Consider the following 25,661-nt stretch of genomic DNA (forward strand, 5'->3'; position numbering starts at 1 on the left):
TATAGAATTATTATGAATAAAGGAAATAATTCATATAAAGAACTGGGCTCAGTGCCTAACACAGGAAGTGCTCATAAAGTGGTAATGCTGTGGCAGTAGTAATAGTAAAATTAAACTTGTGACTTCAGTTCTTGAAACATGAAATGTTGAGGATAACTCCTTTATGTTATAGATTCTTTCTTATTATACAGTCATTTGTGCCATTTGTGCTTGATGCTAGTTTTCATACGTTTATAAATGGAGTAAGGTGGGTCTGTTTCCTAACTATAGTGACCAGACTGGACCTGCTCGTTGTTCTAGTGTGGAATCCCATTCTGATCTGTCGGTGTAACTCAGGTCCTGTGCCCAAGTCCTCCACCACCTATGCTGTTACAGCAGTCTGCTTCCTTCACAGTTCTTAGCACAATTTATAATTAATGATTTAACTCTTTGTTTACTTATCTATAATCAGTGTCCTCCACATAAGTGCAGTAGGGCTGGAAACTGTCTTGTTGACCGTTATTTCTGCAGGGCCAGGCACAGTGCCTCCATCTAATATGCCCTCAGTAGACCAACCTAGATAGCATATTCAAAAGCAGAGATATTACTTTGCCAACAAAGGTCCGTCTAGTCAAGGCTATGGTTTTTCCAGTGGTCATGTATGGATGTGAGAGTTGGACTGTGAAGAAAGCTGAGTGCCAAAGAATTGATGCAACACTGTGGTGTTGGAGAAGACTCTTGAGAGTCCCTTGGACTGCAAGGACATCCAACCAGTCCATTCTAAAGATCAGTCCTGGGTGTTCTTTGGAAGGACTGATGCTAAAGCTGAAACTCCAATACTTTGGCCATCTGATGCGAAGAGTTGACTCATTGGAAAAGTCTCTGATGCTGGGAGGGTTTGGGGATAGGAGGAGAAGGGGACGACAGAGGATGAGATGGCTGGATGGCATCACTGACTCGATGGACGTGAATTTGAGTGAACTCGGAGTTGGTGATGGACAGGGAGGCCTGGCATGCTGCAGTTCATGGGGTCACAAAGAGTTGGACACAACTGAGCAACTGAACTGAACTGAAGTAGTCATCTAGCTGAGGAATTGTCAGAGTTTGGGCTGCTGCTGGTTAACACATCTGTGTTCATGAAGGAAATGTGCAGGCAGATGTGGACTAAAATTATCACAACAGAAGTGGGCATGTAGGCTGAAATGCTTGACTCAAAGGTGTACAGTGCAGGCAACAGATTCTAGTTAAGTTCCCATTAAGTTACTCTAGCTAGAGGTTTTTGGTAAGCAGAAGACATTTCCAAGGATGTTTAATTTTTAATAGTTTTCTTTATTATGAGCAAAGTTAGATGTGCTGAGTAATACTTAAAAAATGTATCAGCATTTAGAACATGAATGCTTATTGAATTTTGTATATTATTTGATATTTGTTCTCATTTCCTCAGGTTCACAGTTAACAGAAGAATCTCTATAGTTGGATTTGGTTTATATGGCTCTATTCATGGCCCCACGGATTATCAAGTGAATATACAGGTACACTTTTCTCACCCACTCTGTACCATCTGAAGTATATAACAAGTGTAATTTTGCAGTAAGGTATTGTTTTGATGAAATCCAAGTTTCAGTATAATTATCAAAGGCATCAGAAAGCCTGCTAGTAGCATTTTAAACCTAGAGGATTCCTTTTTACAATTGATCTAAAGTTTGTGGTTTCAGAAAATTGGGGTCCTGGGGCTTTTAACAGAACCATTCACTATAAGGAGCTCTCCTTTGTTCAGGAACCCCTTCTGTTAGCCCTTCCTATCTGCACTGGCTATCTGCAAACACCCACCTGCTTTCTTCGTGATACTTGAACTCTAGAGCTTGAAACTGCCTGTAACTCCTGGTGACATCCCTGGTCTCTGATGGTCTGACTGTGCCCTGCCCCATTCTTAGGTCTGATCCACCTCAGTTTTTTTCAGATAAGGCATGGTCACTTACCCTTGAGGAAAGTGAAGCGCCTCTCTGCTTCCCTCCCAGTCCGCCAGTGTTCTCCACACTTTCCATTGCATGCCCTAGTTAGTAAAATTATTTTTGAAACACATCCACATTGCACTTTTATCTACTATATACATACACCTATGCAGTACTATACTAATTTTATACATAAATAAAAACACAAAACAAAGGAAAAAAGGGAGTAAACAATATTTCAGACTTCCATCAACAGAAAAAACTGCCCTCTCCAAAATGTTAACATTCTATTTTTAATACTGAAAACATGAATGAACTTTGTGATCAAAATACATCATTAGTCTTCAGGACCACACAATAATTCAAAGACCTTGTCTGATGACATCCAGAAAAGATACTTCACTTCTTCACAAAGACTCACAAAGTAGCTCAGTCATGTCCAGCTCTTTGTGAACCTATGGACTATACAGTCCATGGAATTCTCCAGGCCAGAATACTGGAATGGGTAGCCTTTCTCTTCTCCAGGGGATCTTCCCAACCCAGGGATCAAACCCAGGTCTCCCACATTGCAGATGGATCCTTTACCAGCTGGGCCACAAGGGAAGCCCAAGAATGCTGGAATGGGTAGCCTATCCCTTCTCCAGTGGATCTTCCCCACCCAGGAATCAATCCGGGATCTCCTGCATTGCAGGTGGATTCTTTACCAACTAAGCTATCAGGGAAGCCCCCTCAAAAAGACACCTCATTCCAAATGGAAGAATTGTTTTATTGGGTCATGCTCATTTTTAAATCCTGTCCACTAAAATCTAGTGAAATTCAGCTATAAATTTATATCATTCATATCAATTCATTGCTCTTATAAATCAGAAAGTTACAGTTTTAATATTTTTAACAAATAGGTTCAAAAGCCACTGAAATTTGTTTATCTGAGAGATTTTAAAGGTTAGAAAATAAAAAATCACAGAAGACCTCTGAGGGATATAAAGATTTTCATGGTCACTCCCGGTTTTACTCTATATATTGTTGAGATCCTATCTAATAGGATCTGTAAACCCACTTAGGCAGGCTGTGTAATCTGCAGGCCTGGGAGAGCGAGGGTCCCACGATCATTCTCTATGGCTGAAGGGCCCTCTCTTCCTTCAGTGCCCGTCACTTGTTACATGAGACTCCAGAGCCCTTGTTTACAAACTGAAGGAGGGCATCAGGGTTATAGGTGTACGTAGCTGATAAAATAGAAAATGAATAGAAATAGGACTTCTCTTTATGTTCTTCCACTGAGTGACTGGTCTTATGCACCCTCTAGATACATTACCAGATAGATCTCCCTGGGTTTGAATTTCAACTCTGCTATCTCCACGGTGTGACTGTGGGCAGATTATGTGACCCCTGTAAGCCTCAGTTTCCTTGTTTACTTTGATAGGCATAGTACTTACATTATAATGTTCTGAGGACCAGTTGAGCCGATGCCTGTAAAGTGTTTGAAACAGAGTCTGTTGCTATGATTGTTGCTCTAGTTTTACAATTTGATTCTCACAGTAGCCTTAGGAAGAAGGCAAACAAATTTTTTCCCAAATTAAAAGATAAAACTGAGGTTCAGAGTAGTGAAGTGGCTTGCCCTAGGTTACATTGCCACAACCAAATTTTGTGTCTCCACTACTTCATTCCTGGGTGCCAGCATGTCTTTTGTTTCTTTTAAATTTTTTACTGAGCTGTGATACAGTGTGGTCCCTTCGTATCCTCGAGGGGTTGGTTCCAGGACCCCACGTGGTTACAAGAATCCATAGATACTCAAGCCCCTTATATAAAATGGTGTCATACAGTCAGCCCTCCACGTCCACAGGGGCCAATTGTATATACAGAAAAGTACACATAGTTAAAAGTGTATGACTTCCTTTTCATATACTGTGGACTCGGTTGTGTAACCAGCAGCCTGATGAAGGATTAGTGCATTACAGCACCCCAGACATCCGGCGTGATCTTTTCTGTTCTCTTTCCCCCCAAGGTGGCCACTGTCCCGATCTTCCACTGCTTGTCCTGGTTCAGCCTGTGTTCCTATTACTCTTTTTATCTGAAGTATGCAAAAAGATGGCTTTGTGAGCCTTGGCTTCCACACATACTGCCTTTGCATGAAGACTTTTCTCTTATAACCTGGACCTCTGACTTGAGCTTTTAAAACTCTTCTGTGTAGCCTCACCACTTCCTGACAAAATCAGTGTTTCCTGTCCTTCTCCACTTCATCTCAAGCACAACTCTCCTACTGCAGGTGCTGTTCTGAATCGTCCCTGTTTACTTGTCTTCTCATGACTAGAAGCTCCTTGAGGGTGTCTCAGTGCCTGGCACAGATTATGGGACAGACAGAATTATCATATTTTAAATATCCACATAGGACGTTACAGGAATTTCCCAGCAACAAGACAGAGGCTAGCAAGGAGTAAAGGCTCATTCCCCTCAAGTTTCTCAAATCCACACATTCTTTAACACCAGTTCCCAAGCCATGTGTCCTTTTTAGAAGCTCTTCTACAGCCAAGGCCCAGGTATCTGACATCCTCCCATCCTCACTGTGGTGAATGCATTTTCTGACCACGTGTTTCAAGCCATGTTTGGTGGTTAGAGATGGCAGAGAAGAATGACAGCAGAAAGAAGTAGAAGCCTGCTGTGCTGTTCCTAAGGGCTTCATATTTTCTAGGAAACTTTTTTCAGTTGATGTAACTTAAATTTAACTTTTCTTTTAAAAATTACAGATCATTGAATATGAAAAAAAACAAACACTGGGACAAAACGATACTGGATTCAGTTGTGATGGAACTGCTAACACATTCAGGGTCATGTTCAAAGAACCCATAGAGATCCTGCCCAACTTGTGCTACATGGCATGCGCAACACTCAAAGTAAGAGTCTTCCCGAATGTCCTTCCTGGTGAGCTGCGGGGCCTGGGGTTTCATCCTTCTTGCTGCAGAGTACGTGTTTCAGTAGCAGCTGAGAATCATTCAAAATACATCCTTGGCGGAAGCAGGGAAGGCAGGAAGCTGGGAGCTAAATTGTACCACGGCTTTGAGAAAAGCAGTGCCTCTCAGCACAGCTCTGCTTGGGAAGAAATGGTTAGTTCTCCACAAGAATCTAGTAGCCCCTTTGAGCAGGAGATTGCAAGTTTGATAGAAGATAAAACAGTTTTTCTTAAAACCATTTCACTGTTCTCTAATACCCGAGCTCTGCGTTCAGTATTTTTAGTCATTAATTAGCTTGTAGCAGAAACAACATTTTTCAGTAAATGACTTGGCATGCATTTTTATCCAAGAGCTATAAAGAAATAAAGTAGATCGTTAATCTAATTGAAATGCCACGTCCAGTTGAGTGCTTATTAAATAAAATTACTAATGAACCGTTTGCTCTCATTTAGGGTCCAGATTCCCACTATGGCACAAAAGGACTGAAGAAAGTGGTGCATGAAACACCTACTGCTAGCAAGACTGTCTTTTTCTTTTTTAGTTCTCCTGGCAATAATAATGGCACTTCAATAGAAGATGGGCAAATACCAGAAATAATATTTTATACATAATTCAGCTTTATAACATCCAGCTGAACAATACCTAATTCAGCGTTACAATACATCCTGGCTAAACAGTACCATGCAGTCTAGTCTCAACGGCATAAAGAACTGGTCACAAAAAAGAGATTGAGTGTTATGAATATTTATAACTGTAAGATAAGAGACATTTTGGTTTCTTAGGTAAATAAATGTGACTTAAATCTCTGCATGATTTAACGGGTGATTTCCATTTTCTTATAACCTTAAGGGAAAAAAGAATGGGTTTAATTGTTTAAAAAAAAACAGCTATTTCAGCTTTATCTTGTATAATTTCTTAGATCAGCTGACTCATGATATTTCAGCAATTTTATAATTGAAAGATTCTTGTTTTATGTAGCTTGTTTGTGTTTTTTGTTTGTTTTTGTTTGAACTATTTTGAAGGTTACATAAGATGAAGTAGGTCAGTATTTCCACAGAATTCCTACTAAAGTTAATTTTCAGAAAATGAAGAAAGCTGACTTCATCCTTGGAGTTTTGAAATATCTGGTTGTTAGTATTTGGCATAGTGCTAGAAATAGGCTTAACAAATGCCTCAGAAAATTTTGAGTGCATTTATAGAAAAAATATTTCATAATAGTCTAGTAATATATTACATAGTACAGTTTTAATCAATAAAATTGAATTTGTACAAATTCACAGTAATCTGTTATGAACAGAGGATCTAAAGATGTACTTTAAGGCTGGATTCTTTATCACTTAATCTTTATCACTTAAAGTTTATAGTATATATAAACTATACCCATCTCTCTGAATGAGGCATGCTGTTGAGAATTCCCAAAATTGAAATGATGATGGTGATGGTGGTGGTGCCTGGCTAAACAGACATCATCAATTCGACATTTGGTGATAATCTTACAAAAGGAGGAATGGAATGAAATACTAACATCTCTAACAGCTGCTTTGATATCCAACAGAATCACACCTGCTGGAAAATATACTTTCTGAACATCTACATAGTTCTATCCAAGAAATGAGATTTAATATTTATGACCTCACTGTCACAGGTGCAGCTGCCTTAGGAGGGGATGGGAAGTATATTGGCAGGATGATATTTATACACTTTTATAAAGCAAAATTTTTATATAAATAACTTTCTTTTTCTTTCCCTTGAAAATGATTATCTCATTACAAATGTATGTATAATTAAGCTCTATCAAATAGTTGTAGAAGATGTGCAGAAATCATAATTCTTTTTAGTATCAACTTAAAAAGAATTTTTTCTAAATGGTAATTAGGATAAAATTTCCATCCAAAGTAGTATATCACTTGATATTTTCATGAAGATAGGGAGGTGTGTTGGCAGCAGAGGTCTCTTAAAATGGCTTGAGGAAAAGGGAAATTTTTCCCTATCTGGTAATATGATCTTAAGACTGTAAACCTCAGTTAACTGGAATAACTCTGAAATGTGTGGTCTGGTAAACTGAAGATTAACCAGCAAAAACTCTTCAGTTTTGCTGGAAAATACAACTGCAGAAAATACTTCTGCCTTAAAAAGTACAGTATGCCAGAGGTAAGTTAATGTTGTTTGACGCTTGAGGTATTTCAGTTGCCTCCAGTGTGTTACACTGAATGATTGTAACTGAAAGTAGTCATAGAAGGGACAAGAAATGGAACAGTTTACTGATATGGGACATCCCCTGGAATTATAAATAAATATCTATTATCCTTTTATTTTTTGTTACTTGTCTTTTTTTCTAAAAGTGTTTGCTGGTCAGTTGTGTCTGACTCTTTGTGACCCCATGGACTGTGGCCCACCAGGCTGCTCTGTCCAAGAGATTCTCCAGGCAAGAATACTGGAATGGGTAGCCAGAGGCACTGTTTTTGAATCAAAGTTCTAGTTAATTGAGGTTTAGCATTATTTTTGTTTATGTGTGTGTACGTGCGCTCAACTGCTCAGTCAGCATCTGACTCCTTGCAGACCCATAGACTGTAGCCCACCAGGCTCCTGTGTCCACGGGATTCTCCAGGCAAGAATACTGGAGTGGCTTGTCCACTCATCCTCCCCACCCCAGCCTGGTCAGCTCATTGCAGAATAGGCCACATTTGAGATTTCCTTGGCCTTGATAATAGGTTGGAGTGAGGGGACAGAGCACAAAGGCTGTGGACATTTAAATTTTTTTAAACGCTGGTGCCAAAGAATTTCTGCCCAAAGGGAAAAAAGAACAGGAGAGGGTCAACCAAGCTTTCAGAATAAACAAATCTGGATTTAACAAGAGAAACTTTTTTTTTCCCCCAGCATGTCTGTGGACTGCCACCTCTATTTGATGGCCATTTGGAGATCATTTCAAGTCCATTCTGTAATTATTTTCTTGCTAACCTTCCTTTATGCAGAAAAATGATAATACAGTTAGGATGCTTTCAAAAGTCCCCAGGGAAATTAATTTGTTTACAGGATTGTGTATTGTATGGTTAAACCAACAAGGAGAACAGAGGCTTTCTCTATGCTGCACTGAAACCACTGCCCTGCGAGGTCACAGGCAGGCGATACTCAGGGCCTCAGTGAGCTCAACAGGTGCTCTGGTTTTTGTTTTTTTTTTCTTTTTAAATTTTTGTTTTCTTCACAGTTTTTAAAATTAATTTTTATTGGAGCACAGTTGTTTTACAGTGTTGGGCTAGTTTCTGTTGTACAACAAAATGAATCACCTATACCTATACATATGTGAAAGTGTTAGTGGCTCATTCGTGTCTGACTCTGCGACCCCATGGACGTTAGGCTCCTTCATTAATGTGATTCTCCAGGCAAGAATACTTGAGTGAGTTGCCATTCCCTTCTCCAGGACATCTTCCCAATCCAGGGATCAAACCCCAGTCTCCTGGATTACAGGCAGACTCTTTACTGTCTGAGCCACCAGGGAAGCCCATATATTTATATATATGTGTGTATGTGTGTGTATATATATATATATATGCCCTTTATAAAATTTTCCTTAACATTTAGTTCACTACAGAACATTGAGTAGAGTTCCCTGAGCTGTACAGCAGGTTATCTCATTTGTTATCTATTTTATATGGTGTTCAGTTGTTTTAGTTGTGTCCAACTCTTGCAACCCAGTGTACTATAGCCCACCAGGCTCCTCTGTTCATGGGGTTTCCCAGGCAAGAATACGGAGTGGATTGCCATTTCCTTCTCCAGGGGATTTTCCTGACCCAGAGATGGAACCTGGGTCTCCTGCATTGCAGGCAGATTCTTTACCAGCTGAGCCACCCTCTGTTTTATACACAGTATCAGCAGTGTGTATGTACTTAAACCCTGGCCATCCAGATGTACCCTAGAGCCATACTTCTGAGAGTTGCTTCCGCGTCATCCCTGCAGAGGGACTCTGAGTTTCACCAGCTCAGCTCTCTGCTCTGGAATTTTGGTCATCTTCCCAAGATGTGTGCAGCACAGACTGACACCCCTTCTGTAAGCCACCCCTGCTGCATCCTTGCTGGTGCCCTCATGAACCTCTCTCCATCTTAAAACCACTCATGCTTTGTGGCACATGAGTATTATTCCTTCAGCCTGAGGTGAACCTTTATAACACTGAAGCACACAGCACTTAGGAGTCAAAAATAAGTGCACAGGGACTTCCCTGGTGGTCTAGTGGCTAAGATTTCAGCTTCCACTGCAGGAAGTTCAGGCTCGATCCCTGTTCAGGGAGCTAAGATCCCACATGTCTCATGGCCAAAAAGTCAAAACACAAAGCAGAAGCAATATTGTAACAAATGTAATGAAGGTAGTTGATAAGTTGTGTCCTGACTCTTGGGACCCCTCGATCTGTAGCCTGCCAGGCTCCTCTGTCCATGGAATTTCCCAGCCAAGAATACTGGAGTGGGTTGCCATTCTCTTCTCCAGGGGTTCTTCCCAACCCAGGGATTGAACCCAAGTCTCCTGCATTGGCACATGGATTCTTTACCGATGAACCATACCAAAAAAAGAAAATCTGTAAAAAATAAGTGCACAAAATTGAGAGATGATAAACTCACATAAGGGACTTTCCTGGTAGCATAGTGGTAAAGAATCCTTGCCTGGGAAATCCCGTGGACAGAGAAGCCTGGCGGATTACAGTCCATGGGGTTGCAAAAGAGTCAGATACAACTTAGCAACTAAACAATAAACACGTGAATGATTGGTCTGTGTCATCCAATGGTGCACCGTTAATAGAAAATTTCTACTTGACAGCACTGGATCATATATCTTAATTGTCTTTCACATATACCAGGTCTGCATTTATCACAGTTTCCAAATTGGCAAGGTAGAAATTTAATAAGACTGATCATAATTAGCTCTAGTTTGTCTTGTTGAATCTCAAGAAAGATAGTGCTAACATTTAATCCTTCCTGTGATCAGGCTGGGATCATGAATTCCAATCATACAGAGTGGTCTCCCTCAGCAGTCAGCCTGCTTCCCAGGGAGCTCCAATAAAAATTAAAACAAAAGAATTAGTGACTGTGTATGTTGAGTTTACACAGTGCCTGGAGCATTGTGGAAACCTGAAAACGGCAACTGTGTTTTATTGTGTCTGTAATGGTATTATTATTAAAACCTCATCATGGACACATGGCTAGAAAGTTTGGAGTTTAGCAGTTATATATGAACTATTGTTATGGCCATCATCACCATTACTAACATTATTTCAACTTCAGCCTGAAAGCTTGATTAGAATGGTTTTGAAATTATTTTTCAAGACTTGACCTGATTCATGTAGAGAATCTGTAAAGAAAATATATTGCTTCCTGATGTTTCTGGACCTTGCAGGCTGCTTACCTCATCCATGGCCAACTGCAATAAATGCAAACACCCAGAGTTAAATTCTACACTGTTGATTGAGTACTGTGGCATGTTAATTAGATTTGTATGCTTTTTAGAAAGAGGAAGCATTTTCACAATTTTATTTGTATTTGTAGTTAGAGCACACGTTGCATATCTGTTATATAATTCTGTTATATAGTAAGCAAATTTTCAATATACTGTTTTTACAAATAATTGCTAAACTCCTACCTTTCTAGCCATGCTTCCATGGTGAGGTTTAAATAATACCTTAGAGATACAACAATAAAACCGTTGTCGTTTTTTAGGTTTCCACTATGCTCCAGGTGGGCTTCCCTGGTGGCTCAGATGGTGAAGACTGCCTGCAGTGACGGAGACTAGTGTTTTATCCGTGGATCAGGAAGACCCCCTGGAGAAGGGAAATGGCAACACACACAGTATTCTTGCCTAGAGAATTCCGTGGACAGAGGAGCCTGGCGTGCTATAGTCCATAGAGTTGCAAAGAGTCAGACACGACTGAGCGACTAACATGCTCCAGGCTCTGTGCTGCACTCAACATACATGCCATTACTAAATCTTTTTTTTTACTTTTTATTAAAGTATAGTTGCTTCTACAGAGTTGCGTTAGTTTCTGCTGTACGGCAATGTGAATCAGCTACATGTATACATATATCCCCTCTTTTTTGGAATTCCTTCCCATTTAGGTCACCTGAGAGCCTTGAGTAGAGTTCCTTGTGCCATACAGTAGGTTCTCATTAGTTGTCTATTGAATACATACTTATGTATACATGTCAATCTTAATATCCCGATCCATGCCACACCCCCTTTCACCTTGATGACAGCTTTACAGGGTGATTTCCACTTTGCAGCTAAGAAAAGAAAGGCTCAAGGATAATCAGTGACTTAATGTTGAGAATTCTCTCATAAGCTTCTAACTTTTGAATAAAGGTTTGAAGGAAGAAAGCAGGAATTCCACCCAGTAGAAGCAGATAAAATTTTTTTTTTTAATTAGGCGAAATCTACAGGAGCACTGGGAACTGAGAAAGAGAGCCTTCCACACACTAAATGCTTTAAGAAGTTTCTAGACGATAAGGTAAAATGGAAGAAGATTAAGGAATGCTCTGATGACCACTTTAAAACTCTTGTTCATAGGAAAGTGGAAGTGCATTCAACAGAAACTTGCTAGAGCCCACTGTTCTTCAGTCGAAAAATTGTGTCCCCATGGATTGCAGCACACCAGGCTGCCCCGTCCTCCGCTATCTCCCAAGGTTTGCTTAGATTCGTGTCTACTGAGTCAGTAATGCTCTCTAACCATCTCATCCTCCGTTGCCCCTTTCTCCTTTTGTCTTTGGTATTTTCCTGAATCAGGGTCTTTTCCAGTGAGTCAGCTCTTCACATCAGATGGCCCAAGTATTGGAGCTTCAGCATCATACACAGATTTATTAAGTTTACTAGATTGATTCACAAATGTCCTTATAGGTGATGTGTTCTAATCAAGACCCAAACAAGGTTCACTTATTACAAATGGTTGTTAATCTCTTTAGATTCTTTTAAAAATATATATTATTGATATTAATGTTTTACTATTAATAGTATGGTACCTATGTCACAGTAAATGAGCCAAATTGATACTCTTTTATCAACTAAAACATACTTTATTCAGGTTTTCTTAGTTTCTGCCCTGGATCCCATCCAGCTACCACATTAGGTTTAGTTACCTTGTCTCTTGAGGCTGTTCTTGACTGTGATGATTTCTTGGCATTGCTTGTTTGGAATGGCCTTGATATGTTTCAGGATTACTAGTTGGTTTTTTTGTAGAATGTCCCTCAGCTGAGATTTGTCTGCGATTTTTCTCATGATTATGCTAGGGTTATTGCTTTTGATATACACTCGCTCCATCACAACACATTTACTCCTTATGTTACTGTGAAGCCATTTCTAGACCTTATGTAATTTCATCTATAGTTTAGTTGTATGCTTGTGTTTATTGCATTTTTTACATATTTATACAAAATCATAATGGCTCCTAAGACAAAATTAATGGTAATCCTCTAATATCATGAAATATCTAATAGATGGTAAAGTTTGTTATAGTGTCTTTGTTTGAATTAAAGTCCCAATAGTAGGCACATATTGCCATTGGTTGCTATATCTCCTTTGAGTAGTTTGTTGTCATTTAGTTATGTTTAGGGGGGGAGGAGTATAAGCAGGGGTCTTTTTTTCCATGATATTACTTATCTGAGAAACTCAAAATATCTCACCAGTTATACTCATGGATTCCATACGACCTCAAGAAAATTAATCACTCTGTGCATCAGACTCTACATCCTTAAAATGAGAATAATTAGACACCAATCCAATTAGTAATCATGTATTATGTCCCCATAAGAACAATGACATTACTTAAATATTTTTAAAAATAAAGTTTTAAAGGCATTTTACTATTATACAGAGCATACGATTAAGCATATTGAAGATGGCCTTGAGATCTGGTACACATATGAACAACATGAAGTGATACACAAAGATTTGGTTGGGCCAGCTCAAGCTATCCAGTAGTCATGCATGGATGTGAGAATTGGACTGTAAAGAAGGCTGAGCACCAAAGAACAGATGCTTTTGAATTGTACTACAAGGAGATCAAACCAGTCAATCCTAAAGGACATCAATCCTGAATATTCATTGGAAGGACTGATGCCAAAGCTGGAGCTCCACTGCTTTGGCCACCTGATGCAAAGAGCCAACTCATTGGCAAAGACCCTGATGCTGGGAAACACTGAGGGCGGGAGGAGAAGGGGGCGACAGAGGATGAGATGGTTGGATGGTGTCATCAATTCAACGGACATGAGTTTGAGCAAATTCCAGGAGATAGTGAAGGACAGGCAAGCCTGGCATGCTGTAGTCTGTGGAGTCGCAAAGAGTCAGACATGACTGAGTGACAGAACCGCAAGTTCACGCTATATTTTATCATCAGCAACTGGGAAAATGCTTTATAGTTTTTTCTTTTTTTATTGGAATGTAATTGCTTTACAGTGCTGTATTAATCTCTGCTCTACAACAATGCGAATCAACTGTATGCATACATGTATCCCCTCCCTCTTGAGCCTCCCTCTCACCCTCCACACCCACCTCCCCCCCCTCTAGATCATCACAGAGCACTGAGCTGAGTTCCTTGCATCATACAGAGGCTGCACTGGCTATTTGTTTGACACATGGTAGTGTATATATGTCAATGCTACTCTCTCAGTTCGTCCCACCCTCCCCTCCCCAAACTGTGTCCACAAGCCCATTCTCTATGTCTGGGTCTCTGTTCCTGCCCTGCAAAGCTCTTAAGTTAAGTCTTTGTATCTTTGATGTTACTCAGTTTTTCTATTACATGTATCAGTATTGGTTTATCTTAATCCTGCTTCATTCTCAAGGGTACTTTTAATTTGAGAACTCATATTTCTCTTCAGTTATGTAAGATTATCAGATAGCTCTTCAAATATTTCTACTGTTACTCCCGCTGGTCTCTTTTCACTCTAGTATATTTACATCTGTCTCCGCCAATCCCTGCTGTGTGCATGTGGCCTCAGATGCCAGTGGAGTGTTTTCTACAAACTCACACTAAACTCTTGTTCAACAGGCAACCCCAGGGAAGCGTAGTTTATCACTGAACCATTGAGAAGAGCACACTTCCCTTCTTATAATCCAAATGTTTATTACTACGGGAATGATTAGGTCACCTTGTTTATTTCTATGAAATAATTATTTAGGGTACTATGTACTAGGTTAAAAGTTGACTTCTATTTACTGACATGGAAAAATTGCTAAGACATCTTAAAAAGCAAATAATGCATACAGCAGACATCATGTGCACCTATACACACCTACAATAACTCTTGCCTGGAGAATCCCATGGACTGAGGAGCCTGGCAGGCTATGGTCCCTAGGGTCACAAAGAGTCAGACACAACTGAAGTGTCTTAACATGCATGCATATATTTATATATAAACTTTAACTGATATACCTATCAGTCAGACTGCAAAGTTTAGAGCCAGTCATCACCGAAGAATTGATGCTTTCAAATTGCGGTGCTAGAGAAGACTCGTGAGATTCTGTTGGGCTGAAATGAGATCAAACCAGTCAATCTTAAAGGAAATCAACTCTGAATATTCACTGGAAGGACTGATGCTGAAGGTAAAGCTCCAATACTTTGACCACCTGATGTGAAGAACCGGCTCATTAGAAAAGACCCTGATGCTGGGAAAGACTGAAGGTGGGAGAAGGGGACAACAGAGGATGGGATGGTTGGATGAAATTATCGACCCAATGGACATGAGTTTGAGCAAACTCTGGGAGATAGTGAAGGACAGGGAAGCGGCATGCTGCAGCCCATAGGGTCGCAAAGAGTCAGACACGACTCAGTGACTAAGCACAGCAAAGCACAAACCCACCCTCATGCCCAGTAACTCCCTAGAAATGCTCACAGTTCCCTGGTCGGAGAACTAAGATCCCACATGCTGCACTGCATGGCCAAAATAAGAGTAATAACCAGAGGGTTTAGCAGAAGGGAGGTTTGGAGATCAGGGAACCACTCATATTTGTCGAGTACCTTCTAGCAACTGTGCTAAGAGCTTCTTATCTTTTATCTTGTTTTGATCTCTTGGCCATTTATATGGCAGACCTCCTCTCCCTCTTATAAAGGAGGAACCCAAGGCTCTTAAGAAGAAGAATTTGTGAAGAATCATCAATAGTGCTGCTACAAGAACATGCTAGGAAGTGGAGCAGACATCATTTAGGTCATAAGGAGAAATGTTGACTAATGGAGAAAATTCTGAAGCATGTCGTTCTTCACCTAGGAAAATTTAGCAACCTCCTTTTTGGTCTCTAGAAATATTAAGCTGATTTTTGTGGTGGTTAAAGGATGGTTCTGCACAAAGAACCATTTTATGGTATTTTATGGTATTTTTATGATCTTAGATGTGTTCTTGCTTATTTCCTTTTCTCAAGGTAGATAATATAAATGCAGCTGTGATGGATTTGAAAGAAAAGATTCATATTCTGAGTGAAGAGGCCAAAACAGGAGCACATGGAAAACCAGTGATATTTCTCCTCCTAGTGACTGTGGTGAAGTCCTTGTGGAATTGGAACAAGCCTGATGAATAATTCACAAGAAATGTTTTATTTGTTTATTTTGGGCTGTGCAGGGCCTTCACTGCAGCGGGTGGGCTTCTCATGCAGTGGCTTCTGTTGCTGCGGAGCACAGGCTCTAGCGCACATGAGCTTCTGGAGTTGCAGGGCCTGGGCTGTGTGCTTGTGTCTTGCAGGCTCTAGAGTACAAGCTCAGTAGTTGTGGCACACAGGCTTAGTTGTTCCGTGGCATGTGGGATCTTCCCTGCGTTTTTTATTCTTTAACTCTGGAGATTTCTTGAGATTGTCATTTAGAGCCCAGCAATTTTTGTGAATATTAAGTACTCAAAAGCAAAACCTTTAAGGCTGCTGTTGTGGGGAATTTGCCACAAGGCATCCTCATGCCCAAAGGTGGTGACTGCCAGTGATTTTAGATAGTTTTAATTTGGGTCTGTACAATATTCTGGGCTTCCTTGGTGGCTCAGATGGTAAAGAATCTGCCTGCAATATAGGAGACCTGGGCTCGATCCCTGGGTTGGGACCATCCCCTGGAGAAGGGAATGGCTACCCACTCCGGTATCCTTGCCTGGAGAATCCCATGGACAGAGGACCCTGGCAGGATACAGTCCATGGGGTTGCAAAGAGACACAACTGAGTAACACTTCACACAATATTCTGGCACATACTTGAACCAACATCCAAAAGCTTTATTTTAAGGATGTGGTTTGCCTGCCAATAACATAGGAGCATTCCACTTCCTCAAACCCCTGTTACCCTGGTATGATATTTCAAAACTCAAAAACTGTTATATCTTGAAATATTATTTTTTATCAGCTCAGTTGGAACAGAGAAGCAAAAACCAGGAGGCCTATTTGTTCGGTATCTTCAAGGAGGAAAATGAAACTCTCAGAAAACAAAGTACATGCCCCTTATGGGCTCTTTGAGTCACTATTGTTTGCGGGAAAATTTTTATATTTTTTTCAAATATGACCTTCCATTCATATAACAACAAAACAGAAGAAACTAATTTGAAATGATGGCTTATTTCTACCCAGAAAATCTGAATACAAAGGAACCAGTGGGAAACACAATGATCAGAGTGCCAAGATTTTAAGAATATTTTAGGTTTGCAAATAATAACTAGAATGCTTGCAATTTCAACAACATATTTCTATTCTGATAAAGAAGGTACTTTTCCAGAAGACTTCCAGTGTGGCCGCCTCCTGCTGGAGGCCTGGAATGCTGGGATCAGGCCACTTCCGGTGTATCTTTATAGGACACTGGGCTGCACTCTAAAAAATTCCTGGGTCTCCCTTCCATCCTGATGATCATGCGGCCAGAGAAACTGATAACACTGTTGTTTTTGCCTGCTGAAATGTGTAATGACACAGATCGTTTCAGTTTCCTGATGTGGGTGCAGTGTGGAGCCCGGTGATGCTTTCTTCTTCAAGAAATGAACATCCTAGTTCCCACACAAGGGTGAGCCCCCCGTCCAACGATGAGAGACCCTGCATGTGTGTGACCTGTGCCTGCTGGGAGACCAGCCTTAAACTAGTTTGAACCTGACCAAGTTCCATCTACATTGTAGGTTTAGACCTCTCCAAGTCCTGTCCACACTGATTATGTTTAGATGAGACTGTGCGCTTTCTGCAGTGGGCTTTAGCCCTGACCTTGTACTCTGTGCACTGGGACATGGAGACCCGGGTGCAGGCCTGGCCTGGCCTCTGTCTGGAAACTCCGTGCCTGCGTCTGAGCATCAGCACTCAGATGTCTGGGCTCTGGGGCTGGGTGGGCTTCTCTGGGTGACTGTGCTCTCTCTCTGAGTGGGCTTCCCTGGCCCTCCCGGGGGTCAGTGCTGCGGTCGGGCTCCTAGTCTGTCCCCTGCCAGATTCACCTTCCCTGGGGCTCCTGGAGACCCCTCAGGTGGGCCACCTGGTAATCATTCCAATATTCCAGCACATTCAGGTTGAGTAGGGAGGCAGGTTCACCTGGCGAATTGGTTCCAGGCCACAGGGATCGGGCATAAAGTCAATGGGCAGCAGGTGAGGTTGCGGGTGTGCTCTCCTTCCCGTCAACTTTCTCCTCCGAAGAGAACAGAGCTGCCCCTCGTCTCTCAGCTCAGCTCTCCTGTTTTCTCAGCACCTCAGCGGGACAAGAAAGACAGAGCCTGCCAGAACCAAGGCAGTGTGTTCACCTCTAGCATGAGCTTTCAAACCAGCAAAAAATCACACAGATCCAAAGTGAAAACAGGAGGGGCCTGACTTCTCGTGGACAATTGAGGGGAGAAAAGACTGACCCTAGACTTCTTTCTAGGGTCCCTGGAGGTCGCAGGAACCTGGCTTGTTTATACATTGGGAACCCGCCAACCACAGCCACGGTGTCCTTGTCCTGACAGAGGGGATGTGTGACCCCCCCAAGTGAGGGGTCTGGGTACTGTGTGAGTCTCACCTCATCTGCATGGGTCAGGATCATGTGTAGAGAGAGACCACACACAGACAACTAGGAAAAAGGGAAGAATACAGGGGCGCTTCACTGTGTTTAGGAATTCATGCTTACGGTGTTCACTTTCTACAGGCCTGTGGCTGTCTGCCCCTTTACCCCCGCGAGGTCCACCCTCCCTGGGGCTCCTGGAGACTCCTCAGGTGGCTGCCTGGTAATTATTCCAATTCACCAGCACAAGCATGGCAGGAGGGAGGCAGGTTCACCTGGTGAATTGATTGCAGGGCATATAGATCAGACAAAAGGCCAGTGGGTAGCAGGCGAGGTTGCTGCTGTGATCTCCTTCCAGTCAACTGTCCCTACTCAGGACAGACTAGACCTGCCCCTCGTCTCCCAGCCCTGCGTCTGGCATGTTTTCTCAACACCTCAGTGGAACAAGAAAGGACCGAGCCTGCCAGAACCGAGGTAGTGTGTTCAACATTATCATGACAGCTGTAGAAACAGTTAATATCACACAGAACCAAAGGGAAAAGAGGAAGACTTCACTGGGACAAGTATGAAGAGAAGAGACTGACCTTACACTTCCTCCTACCATCCCAGGGGGCTATAGGAACACACTTGCTTCCACTTTAGGGGCCCAGTTGGCAGAGACCTGGTGACCTAAGCAAGGGTCATGGCACCCCAGGTCTGGGGATTGTGTGGGCTCGCCCCCATCCACATGGGTCAGGTTCCTGTACCCGGAGACCCCATATCTGCTCTTCACCTCCAGTGTGTCCTGTCTCCTCAGGGATTCCCAGTTTCTGAATTGAGGGTGCTGCCCTGGTTAACCTGTGGTCCTTTTCCTTCTCTGCACCTTGGCGCTTTCGCTTGAGGTCAGGCACCTTTGAGTGAGTGGGCTGCTGCTCCGTGTTCTGCTGAGGGAAAACGTTTGGAGGTGTCACATTAATGTCATAGCATATCACATGCTAATTCATAGGTCACCACTGGTTTCCCCTTCACCAATCTCAGGTAATTTAATTTTTATTTATTTTACAGGGGAGTAGAGTTGATTTCCACCATCTTGTTGGTACAGGAACTTGATTTGATTCTACATAGAAGTATATCTATTCTTTATCCAGTTTTTTCCTTATATAGGTTATTACAGTTTTTCAGTAGAGTTCCCTGTTCTATTCAGTAGGGCCTATTTGATTATCAGTTTGATAAATATTAGTGTTTATAACATACACACACACACACAGAAGGCAATGGCACCCACTCCAGTACTCTTGCCTGGAAAATCCCGTGGGCGGAGGAGCCTGGTGGGCTGCAGTCCATGGGGTCGCAAAGAGTCTGACACAGCTGAGCAATTTCACTTTCACTTTTCACTTTCATGCATTGGAGAAGGAAATGGCAACCCACTCCAGTGTTCTTGTCTGGAGAATTCCAGGGATGGCGGAGCCTGGTGGGCTGCCATCTCTGGGGTCGCACAGAGTCAGACACGACTGAAGCGACTTAGCAGCAGCAGCAGGTCCCATTAATTTATTTTTGTTTTATTCTTCATGATTTTAAGACGTGGGTTGGAAAAGGACTTGCTGCATTTTATGTCAAAGTGTGTTCTGCTCCTTTCCTCAAGAGTTTCATTATATCCGTCCTTTTATTTAGGTCTTTAATCTATTTGGAGTTTATTTTTATGCATGCACCAGGGGGTATTCTAATTACACTCTCATTATCATCTCTTTAAAAACCTGCACACCATTCTCCATAGTCTATTACTAATTTAATTATATTTTCACTAACAGTGTAGGAGGGTTTCCTTTTTTCCACATTTTTCTAGCATTTATTGTTTGTCGACTTTTGGACAATGGCAATTGTGAATCATATGAGGAAATACCTCATTGGAATTTTGATTTGCATTTCTCTAATATTTAGTGACGGTGACATATTTTAATGTGATTTTTTTAAAGGGTGTGAGTTAAACTTACCACCTGAAATTGGCCACTTGAACACCTGCTTTGTTTTGAGTTCTTTTTGGATGTCCAATCCTAAGACCTCAAATGTATGTGTTTTTTCCTTACAGAGCTTGAATCCTTGTGAATGTTAAAGGCCCAACGGCCTAATTTTTCCTCATGTAATCACAGAAAATGGCCACAAGGTGGCAGCACTGCTTCATGCCACAATTTTTTTTTTTAAACCTGTAATTTCGTTGCTATTGGAATAGAGTCGTTTCTGATGTGGTATTTGTTTACGATGTACAGGAATTCAATTTAGTCATATATGGATATTTATTCATTCTCTTTCAGGTTCTTTTTTGCATATAGGTGATTACAGTATGTTCAATAAACTTCCCTCTGCTTTTCAGCAATTAATTTTTGATCATATTTTGATTATATATTAATATATATATGTTAACTCCAAACTCCTAATTTCTCATGCCTGTATCTGGAGGCTCTGCAGAGGGCAAAGGCACTCTAGGTTCTTTCTGGAGGCACACTGCCTGCCACATGCTCCCAGTTCCCTCAGCCCCAGGACACTCAGCCTTGGGACCCAAGCCAGTCAGGCTCCAGGGATGTGACAGCAGCCTAGGTCACTATGGCCTGAGGGAAATAGAGTCAGCATTTCTTCTTATTTTTCTTTTTAATGTTTTTATCCTATAATTTGAACTGGAGTAAATAGGTGAATTACAATCATGTGGGTTGTTATCTAGGATAACTTGATTCACTTCTACACAGATGTATATACATTATTTTTCAGTTTTTTATGTGTAGGTAATCACATAGTGTTGCATATGTTTCCTTGTGTTGCACAGTAGGTCCTGGTGACTTTTATAAATAGCACATAAATAAATAAGTGCATATATTAGTCTCAAGCAGCTCGTTTCTCCCTCACTGATAGCCTTCTATGTTGGTGAGCAGTTGTTTCTTTTCTAAGTCTATGAGGTTGTGTCTATTTAAAACAGAAGTTCATTTTCATCCATTTTTAGATTACACCTAGAAGTGATATCATATGCTGCTTGTCTGTCCCTGTCTCCCTTACTTCACTTTGAATGATCATCTCTAATTTCTTTTTCTGTGACTGCACTTGGCATCATTTCCTACCTCTTTATAGCTGAGAAATATTGCATTGTGTATAGGTACCCTATCATCTGTATCCATTCATCTGAAATTTCTACAATTAGCTTGCTTCCCAGACTTGGCTGTTGCATCTTTGGGCTATGATTGCAGGAGTGTCCTTTACATTTTTTTATTTTCTCTGGATTTAGATTCCTGGGTCCTAAAAGTACTTCTATGTTATTTTTCAAATGACCCTCCATACTGTTCTCCCTACTGAAGTGACCTATGTACATTGTGATCAACAGTTCAGGAGGGTTTCCTTGTCTCTACACCCTCTCCAGCATTTATTCTTTTCTAAATAATTTTACTTATTCATTTGTCTTTGGTTGCACTGGGCCTCGGTTGCAGAAATCCAGCTCTCTCTATCTGCAGTGAGCGGGGCTCCTCTCTAGTTTCACTGTAGAATCAGGCTCCTCATTGTGGAGGCTTCTGGCTGCAGAACGCGGGCTCTGGAGCACCAGGCTTCAGGAGTCGTGGCGGGAGGCCTCAGCAGTTGTAGTTCAGGGGTCTAGAGCACAGGCTCAGCAGTTGTGGCGCATGGGGGCTTAGTGGCCCCACTGATGTGGAATCTCCTGAGACCACGATTCCAATCCGCGTCTCCTGCATTGCCAGGCACATTCTTCACACTGCACCACCAGGGACGTCCTAGCATTTATTCTTTAAGATGTTTTAAGATGACCATTCTGACCAATGTGAGTGCTTAGCTCCTTGGACTTGGAGTTGTGTTTTTCTAATAATTAGTGATGCTGAGAATAGTTTCATGTGCCTAAGCGCAATCTGTAGGTCTTCCTGAGATAAATAACCATTTCGATCTTTCCCCATTTTGTTCTTGGTTGTATGTATTGTTGATATTAAGTTGCACAAGCTGTTCCTAGGTTTTGGAGATGAATCCCTTCTGGGTATCTTCCTTGGCAAATATTTTTTCCTATTTCAAAAATTTATTCCTGATCTCAAAAATAGCAGAATAATCTGTGGTTGTTTCCAAGACAAATCATTCAATATCACAGTAATCCAAGTCTATGCTCCAACCAGTAATGCTGAAGAAGCTGAAGTTTAATGTTTCTGTGAAGACCTACAAGACCTTCTAGAACTAACACCCCAAAAAGATGTCCTTTTCATTATAGGGGACTGGAATGAAAAAGTAGGAAGTCCACAGATACTGGGAGTAACAGGCAAGTTTGGGCTTGGAGTACAAAATGAAACAGGTAAAAAGCTAACGGAGTTTTGCCAAGAGAACACCCAGGTCATAACAAACACCCTCTTCCAACAACACAAGAGAAGACTCTACACATGGACATCACCAGATGGTCAACACCAAAATCAGATTGATTATATTCTTTGCAGCCAAAGATGGAGAAGCTCCATACAGTCAGCAAAAACAAGACTGGGAGCTGACTGTGGCTCAGATCATGAACTCCTTAGTGCTACATTCAGACTCAAATTGTAGAAAGTAGGAAAAACCACTAGACCATTCAGGTATGACCTAAATCAAATCCCTTATGGTTATACAGTGGAAGTGAGAAATAGATTCAAGAGACTAGATCTGATTGACAGAGTGCCTGATGAACTATGGACGGAGGTTCGTGACACTGTACAGGAGGCAGTGATCAAGACCATTGCCAAGAAAAAGAAACCTTTGCAAAAAAGGCCAAATGGTTGCCTGAGGGGGCCTTATAAATAGCTGAGAAAAGGAGAGAAGTGAAAGGCAAAGGAGAAAAGGAAAGATATACCCATTTGAATGCAGAGATCCAAAGAATAGCAAGGAGAAAGAAGAAAGTATTCCTCAGTGATCAATGCAAAGAAATAGAGGAAAACAACAGAATGGGAAAGACTAGAGATCTCTTCAAGAAAATTAGAGATACCAAGGGAACATTTCATGCAAAGATGGGCACAATAAAGGACAGAAATTGTATGGACCTAACAGAAGCAGAAGATATTAAGAAGAGGTGGCAAGAATACACAGAAGAACTATACAAAAAAGATCTTCATGACCCAGATAATTACGATGGTGTCATCACTCACGCAGAGTCAGACATCCCGGAATGCGAAGTCAGGTGGGCCTTAGGAAGCATCGCTATGAAAAAGCTAGTGGAGGTGATGGAATTCCAGTTGAACTATTTCAAATCCTAAAAGGCGATGCTGTGAAAGTGCTGCACTCAATATGCCAGCACATTTGGAAAACTCATCAGTGGCCACAGGACTGGAAAAGGTCAGTTTTCATTCCAATCCCAAAGAAAGGCGATGCCAAAGAATGCTCAAACTACTGCACAATTGCACTCATCTCACACGCTAGCAAAGTAATGCTCAAAATTCTCCACGTGAGCTTCAACAGTACATGAACCGTGAACTTCCAGATGTTCAAGCTGGATTTAGAAAAGGCAGAGGAACCAGAGATCAAACTGCCAACATCCGCTAGAACATCAAAAAAGCAAGAGAATTCCAGAAAAACATCTACTTCTGCTTTATTGACTACAAAGCCAAAGTCTTTGACTGTGTGGATCACAACAAACTGTGGAAAATCCTTACAGAGATGGGAATACCAGACCACCTGACCTGGCTCCTGAGAAATCTGTATGCAGGTCAAGAAGCAACAGTTAGAACTGGACATGGAATGACAGACTGGTTCCAAATTGGGAAAAGAATACGTCACCCTGCTTCTTTAACTTATATGCAGAGTACACCATGAGAAATGCTGGGCTGGATGAAGCACAGGCTGGAATCAAGATTCCTGGGAGAAATACCAATAACCTCAGATATGCAGATGATACCACCCTTCTGGCAGAAAGTGAAGAGGAACTAAAGAGCCTCTTGATGAAAGTGAAAGAAGAGAGTGAAAAAGTTGGCTTAAAACTCAACATACAGAATACTAAGATCATAGCATCTGGTCCCATCACTTCATGGCAAATACTTGGGGAAACAATGGAAACAGAGATTTTATTTTGGGGAGCTCCAAAATCACTGCAGATGTGATGTGAATGCAGCCATGAAATTAAAAGATGCTTGCTCCTTGGAAGTAAAGCTATGACCAAACAAGACAGCATATTAAAAAGCAGAGACATTACTTTGCCTACAAAGGTCAGTCTAATCAAAGCTATGGTTTTTCAGTGGTCATGTATGGATGTGAGAGTTGGACTGTGAAGAAGGCTGAGCACCGAAGAATTGATGCTTTTGACCTGTGGTGTTGGAGAAGACTCTTGAGAGTCCCTTGGACTGCAAGGAGATCCAACCAATCCATCCTAAAGGAGATCTGTCCTGAATATTCATTGGAAGGGCTGATGCTGGAGCTAAAACTCCAATACTTTGGCCACCTGATGCAAAGAAGTGACTCATTTGAAAAGACCCTGATGCTGGGAAAGATTGAAGGTGGGAAGAGAAGGGGACAACAGAGGATGGGATGGTTGGATGGCATCACCAACTCGATGGACATGAGTTTGAGTAAGCTCCAGGAGTTGGTGATGGATGGGGAGGCCTGGCATGCTGCAGTCCATGGGGTCGCAAAGAGTTGGACTTGACTGAGCAACTGAACTGATTTTGAGGATTATCCTTGCCTTTCCTTGAGGATTTCCTTTAGGTATGCAAATGCTTTTAAGGTTGATTCACTCCCACTTTCTGATTTGTGGTTTGTTTTTCATTTTTCTAGGAGATGGACCCATAAAGAACTTGCATTTTATGTCAGATTGTGTCCTGTTTATATTTTTCTCAAGGATTTCATAGTGCCCATCATTACATCTAGATATTTATGCTCTCTGGTGTTTATTTTGTGTTTGGTGTTAGGATGTTTTCTAATTTCATTCTTATTTTCATGGTTGAGGGAATCCTCACGGTGTCCTCCGGAGTGGGTGTTCCCCATTTGTATCCCAAGCTCCGTGGAGGAGGGTTCCCTTGTCTGCACACCCTCTCAGCACTCATTGTTTGCAGAGTGTCTGGCAACGGCCATTCCTCTTGGTGTGATGTGATACCTCGTAGTTTAGAATTGCATTTCTCTAATGTTTAGTGATGTTGGCATCTTTTCGTGTGATTTTTTAAAAAACGTGTGATTTAAACTTACATCTTGAAATTGGCTTCTTTAACGCCTGTCTTGTTTTGGATTCTCTTTCGATGACAAAGGACATTTCTGGAGGGCACGTGTTTTTTACTTACTTACAGCCCCTGAATCCTGTGAATATTCAATTCCCAGCAGCACGGCTCTGCATGGTGCTATTACAGAAACTGGCCACAAGGCGGCAGCAGTACTTCACGCCGCATCGTCTCTCTCTCTCTCTTTTTGTCGAGGGGGAGGGGTGGTCTGTAAATTCCTTGTTGTTTCCTATTGGAATACAGTGGATTTCTGATGCGTTTGTGTCAGGTTACAGGAACTCGATTCAGTTACACATAGACATTTATCTATTCCCTTTCGGGTTCTTTTTCGCATATAGGTGATTATAGTGTGTTAAATAAGCTTTCCTGTGCTATTCAGTGAGTACTTTAAATTATCTGTTTGATATATATTAATATGTATATGTTGATTCCAATCTCTTAATTTATCCTGCCTGTCTCTGGAGGCTGGGGGCTCTCCAGAGGGCAACAGGCACTCCAGGTCCATTTTGGAGACACAGTGCCTGCTACATGCTCCCAGCTCCCTCAGCCCCAGGACACTCCATCCTTGGGACCCAAACCAGTCAGGCTCCAGGGATATGACACCAGCCCAGCTCAGTATTTCCTGAGGGAAATAGAGTCAGAATTTCTTTTTCATTTTTTTCTGTTTTCATCCCATC

The 25,661-nt window shown here is 41.6% G+C and overlaps 1 protein-coding gene across 3 annotated transcripts in view; it reads left to right on the plus strand.

The window, feature by feature from the left end:
• The window catches only part of BTBD1 (BTB domain containing 1), a 47,326-nt gene extending 40,138 nt beyond the window's left edge, over nt 1–7,188 (plus strand). For 2 of the 3 annotated variants that reach the window (XM_018066349.1, XM_018066350.1), the window contains 3 exons: nt 1,424–1,511; nt 4,673–4,819; nt 5,329–7,188. In XM_018066349.1, the coding sequence (XP_017921838.1) occupies nt 1,424–1,511; nt 4,673–4,819; nt 5,329–5,487 (394 nt within the window). In that variant the 3' untranslated portion in view covers nt 5,488–7,188. Of the gene's footprint in view, nt 1–1,423; nt 1,512–4,672; nt 4,820–5,328 lie in introns of those variants that run through there. The other variant, XM_018066351.1, reaches the window with a different exon arrangement.

This window comes from Capra hircus, chromosome 21 (assembly GCF_001704415.2).
Source record: "Capra hircus breed San Clemente chromosome 21, ASM170441v1, whole genome shotgun sequence".
Lineage (NCBI taxonomy): Eukaryota > Metazoa > Chordata > Mammalia > Artiodactyla > Bovidae > Capra > Capra hircus.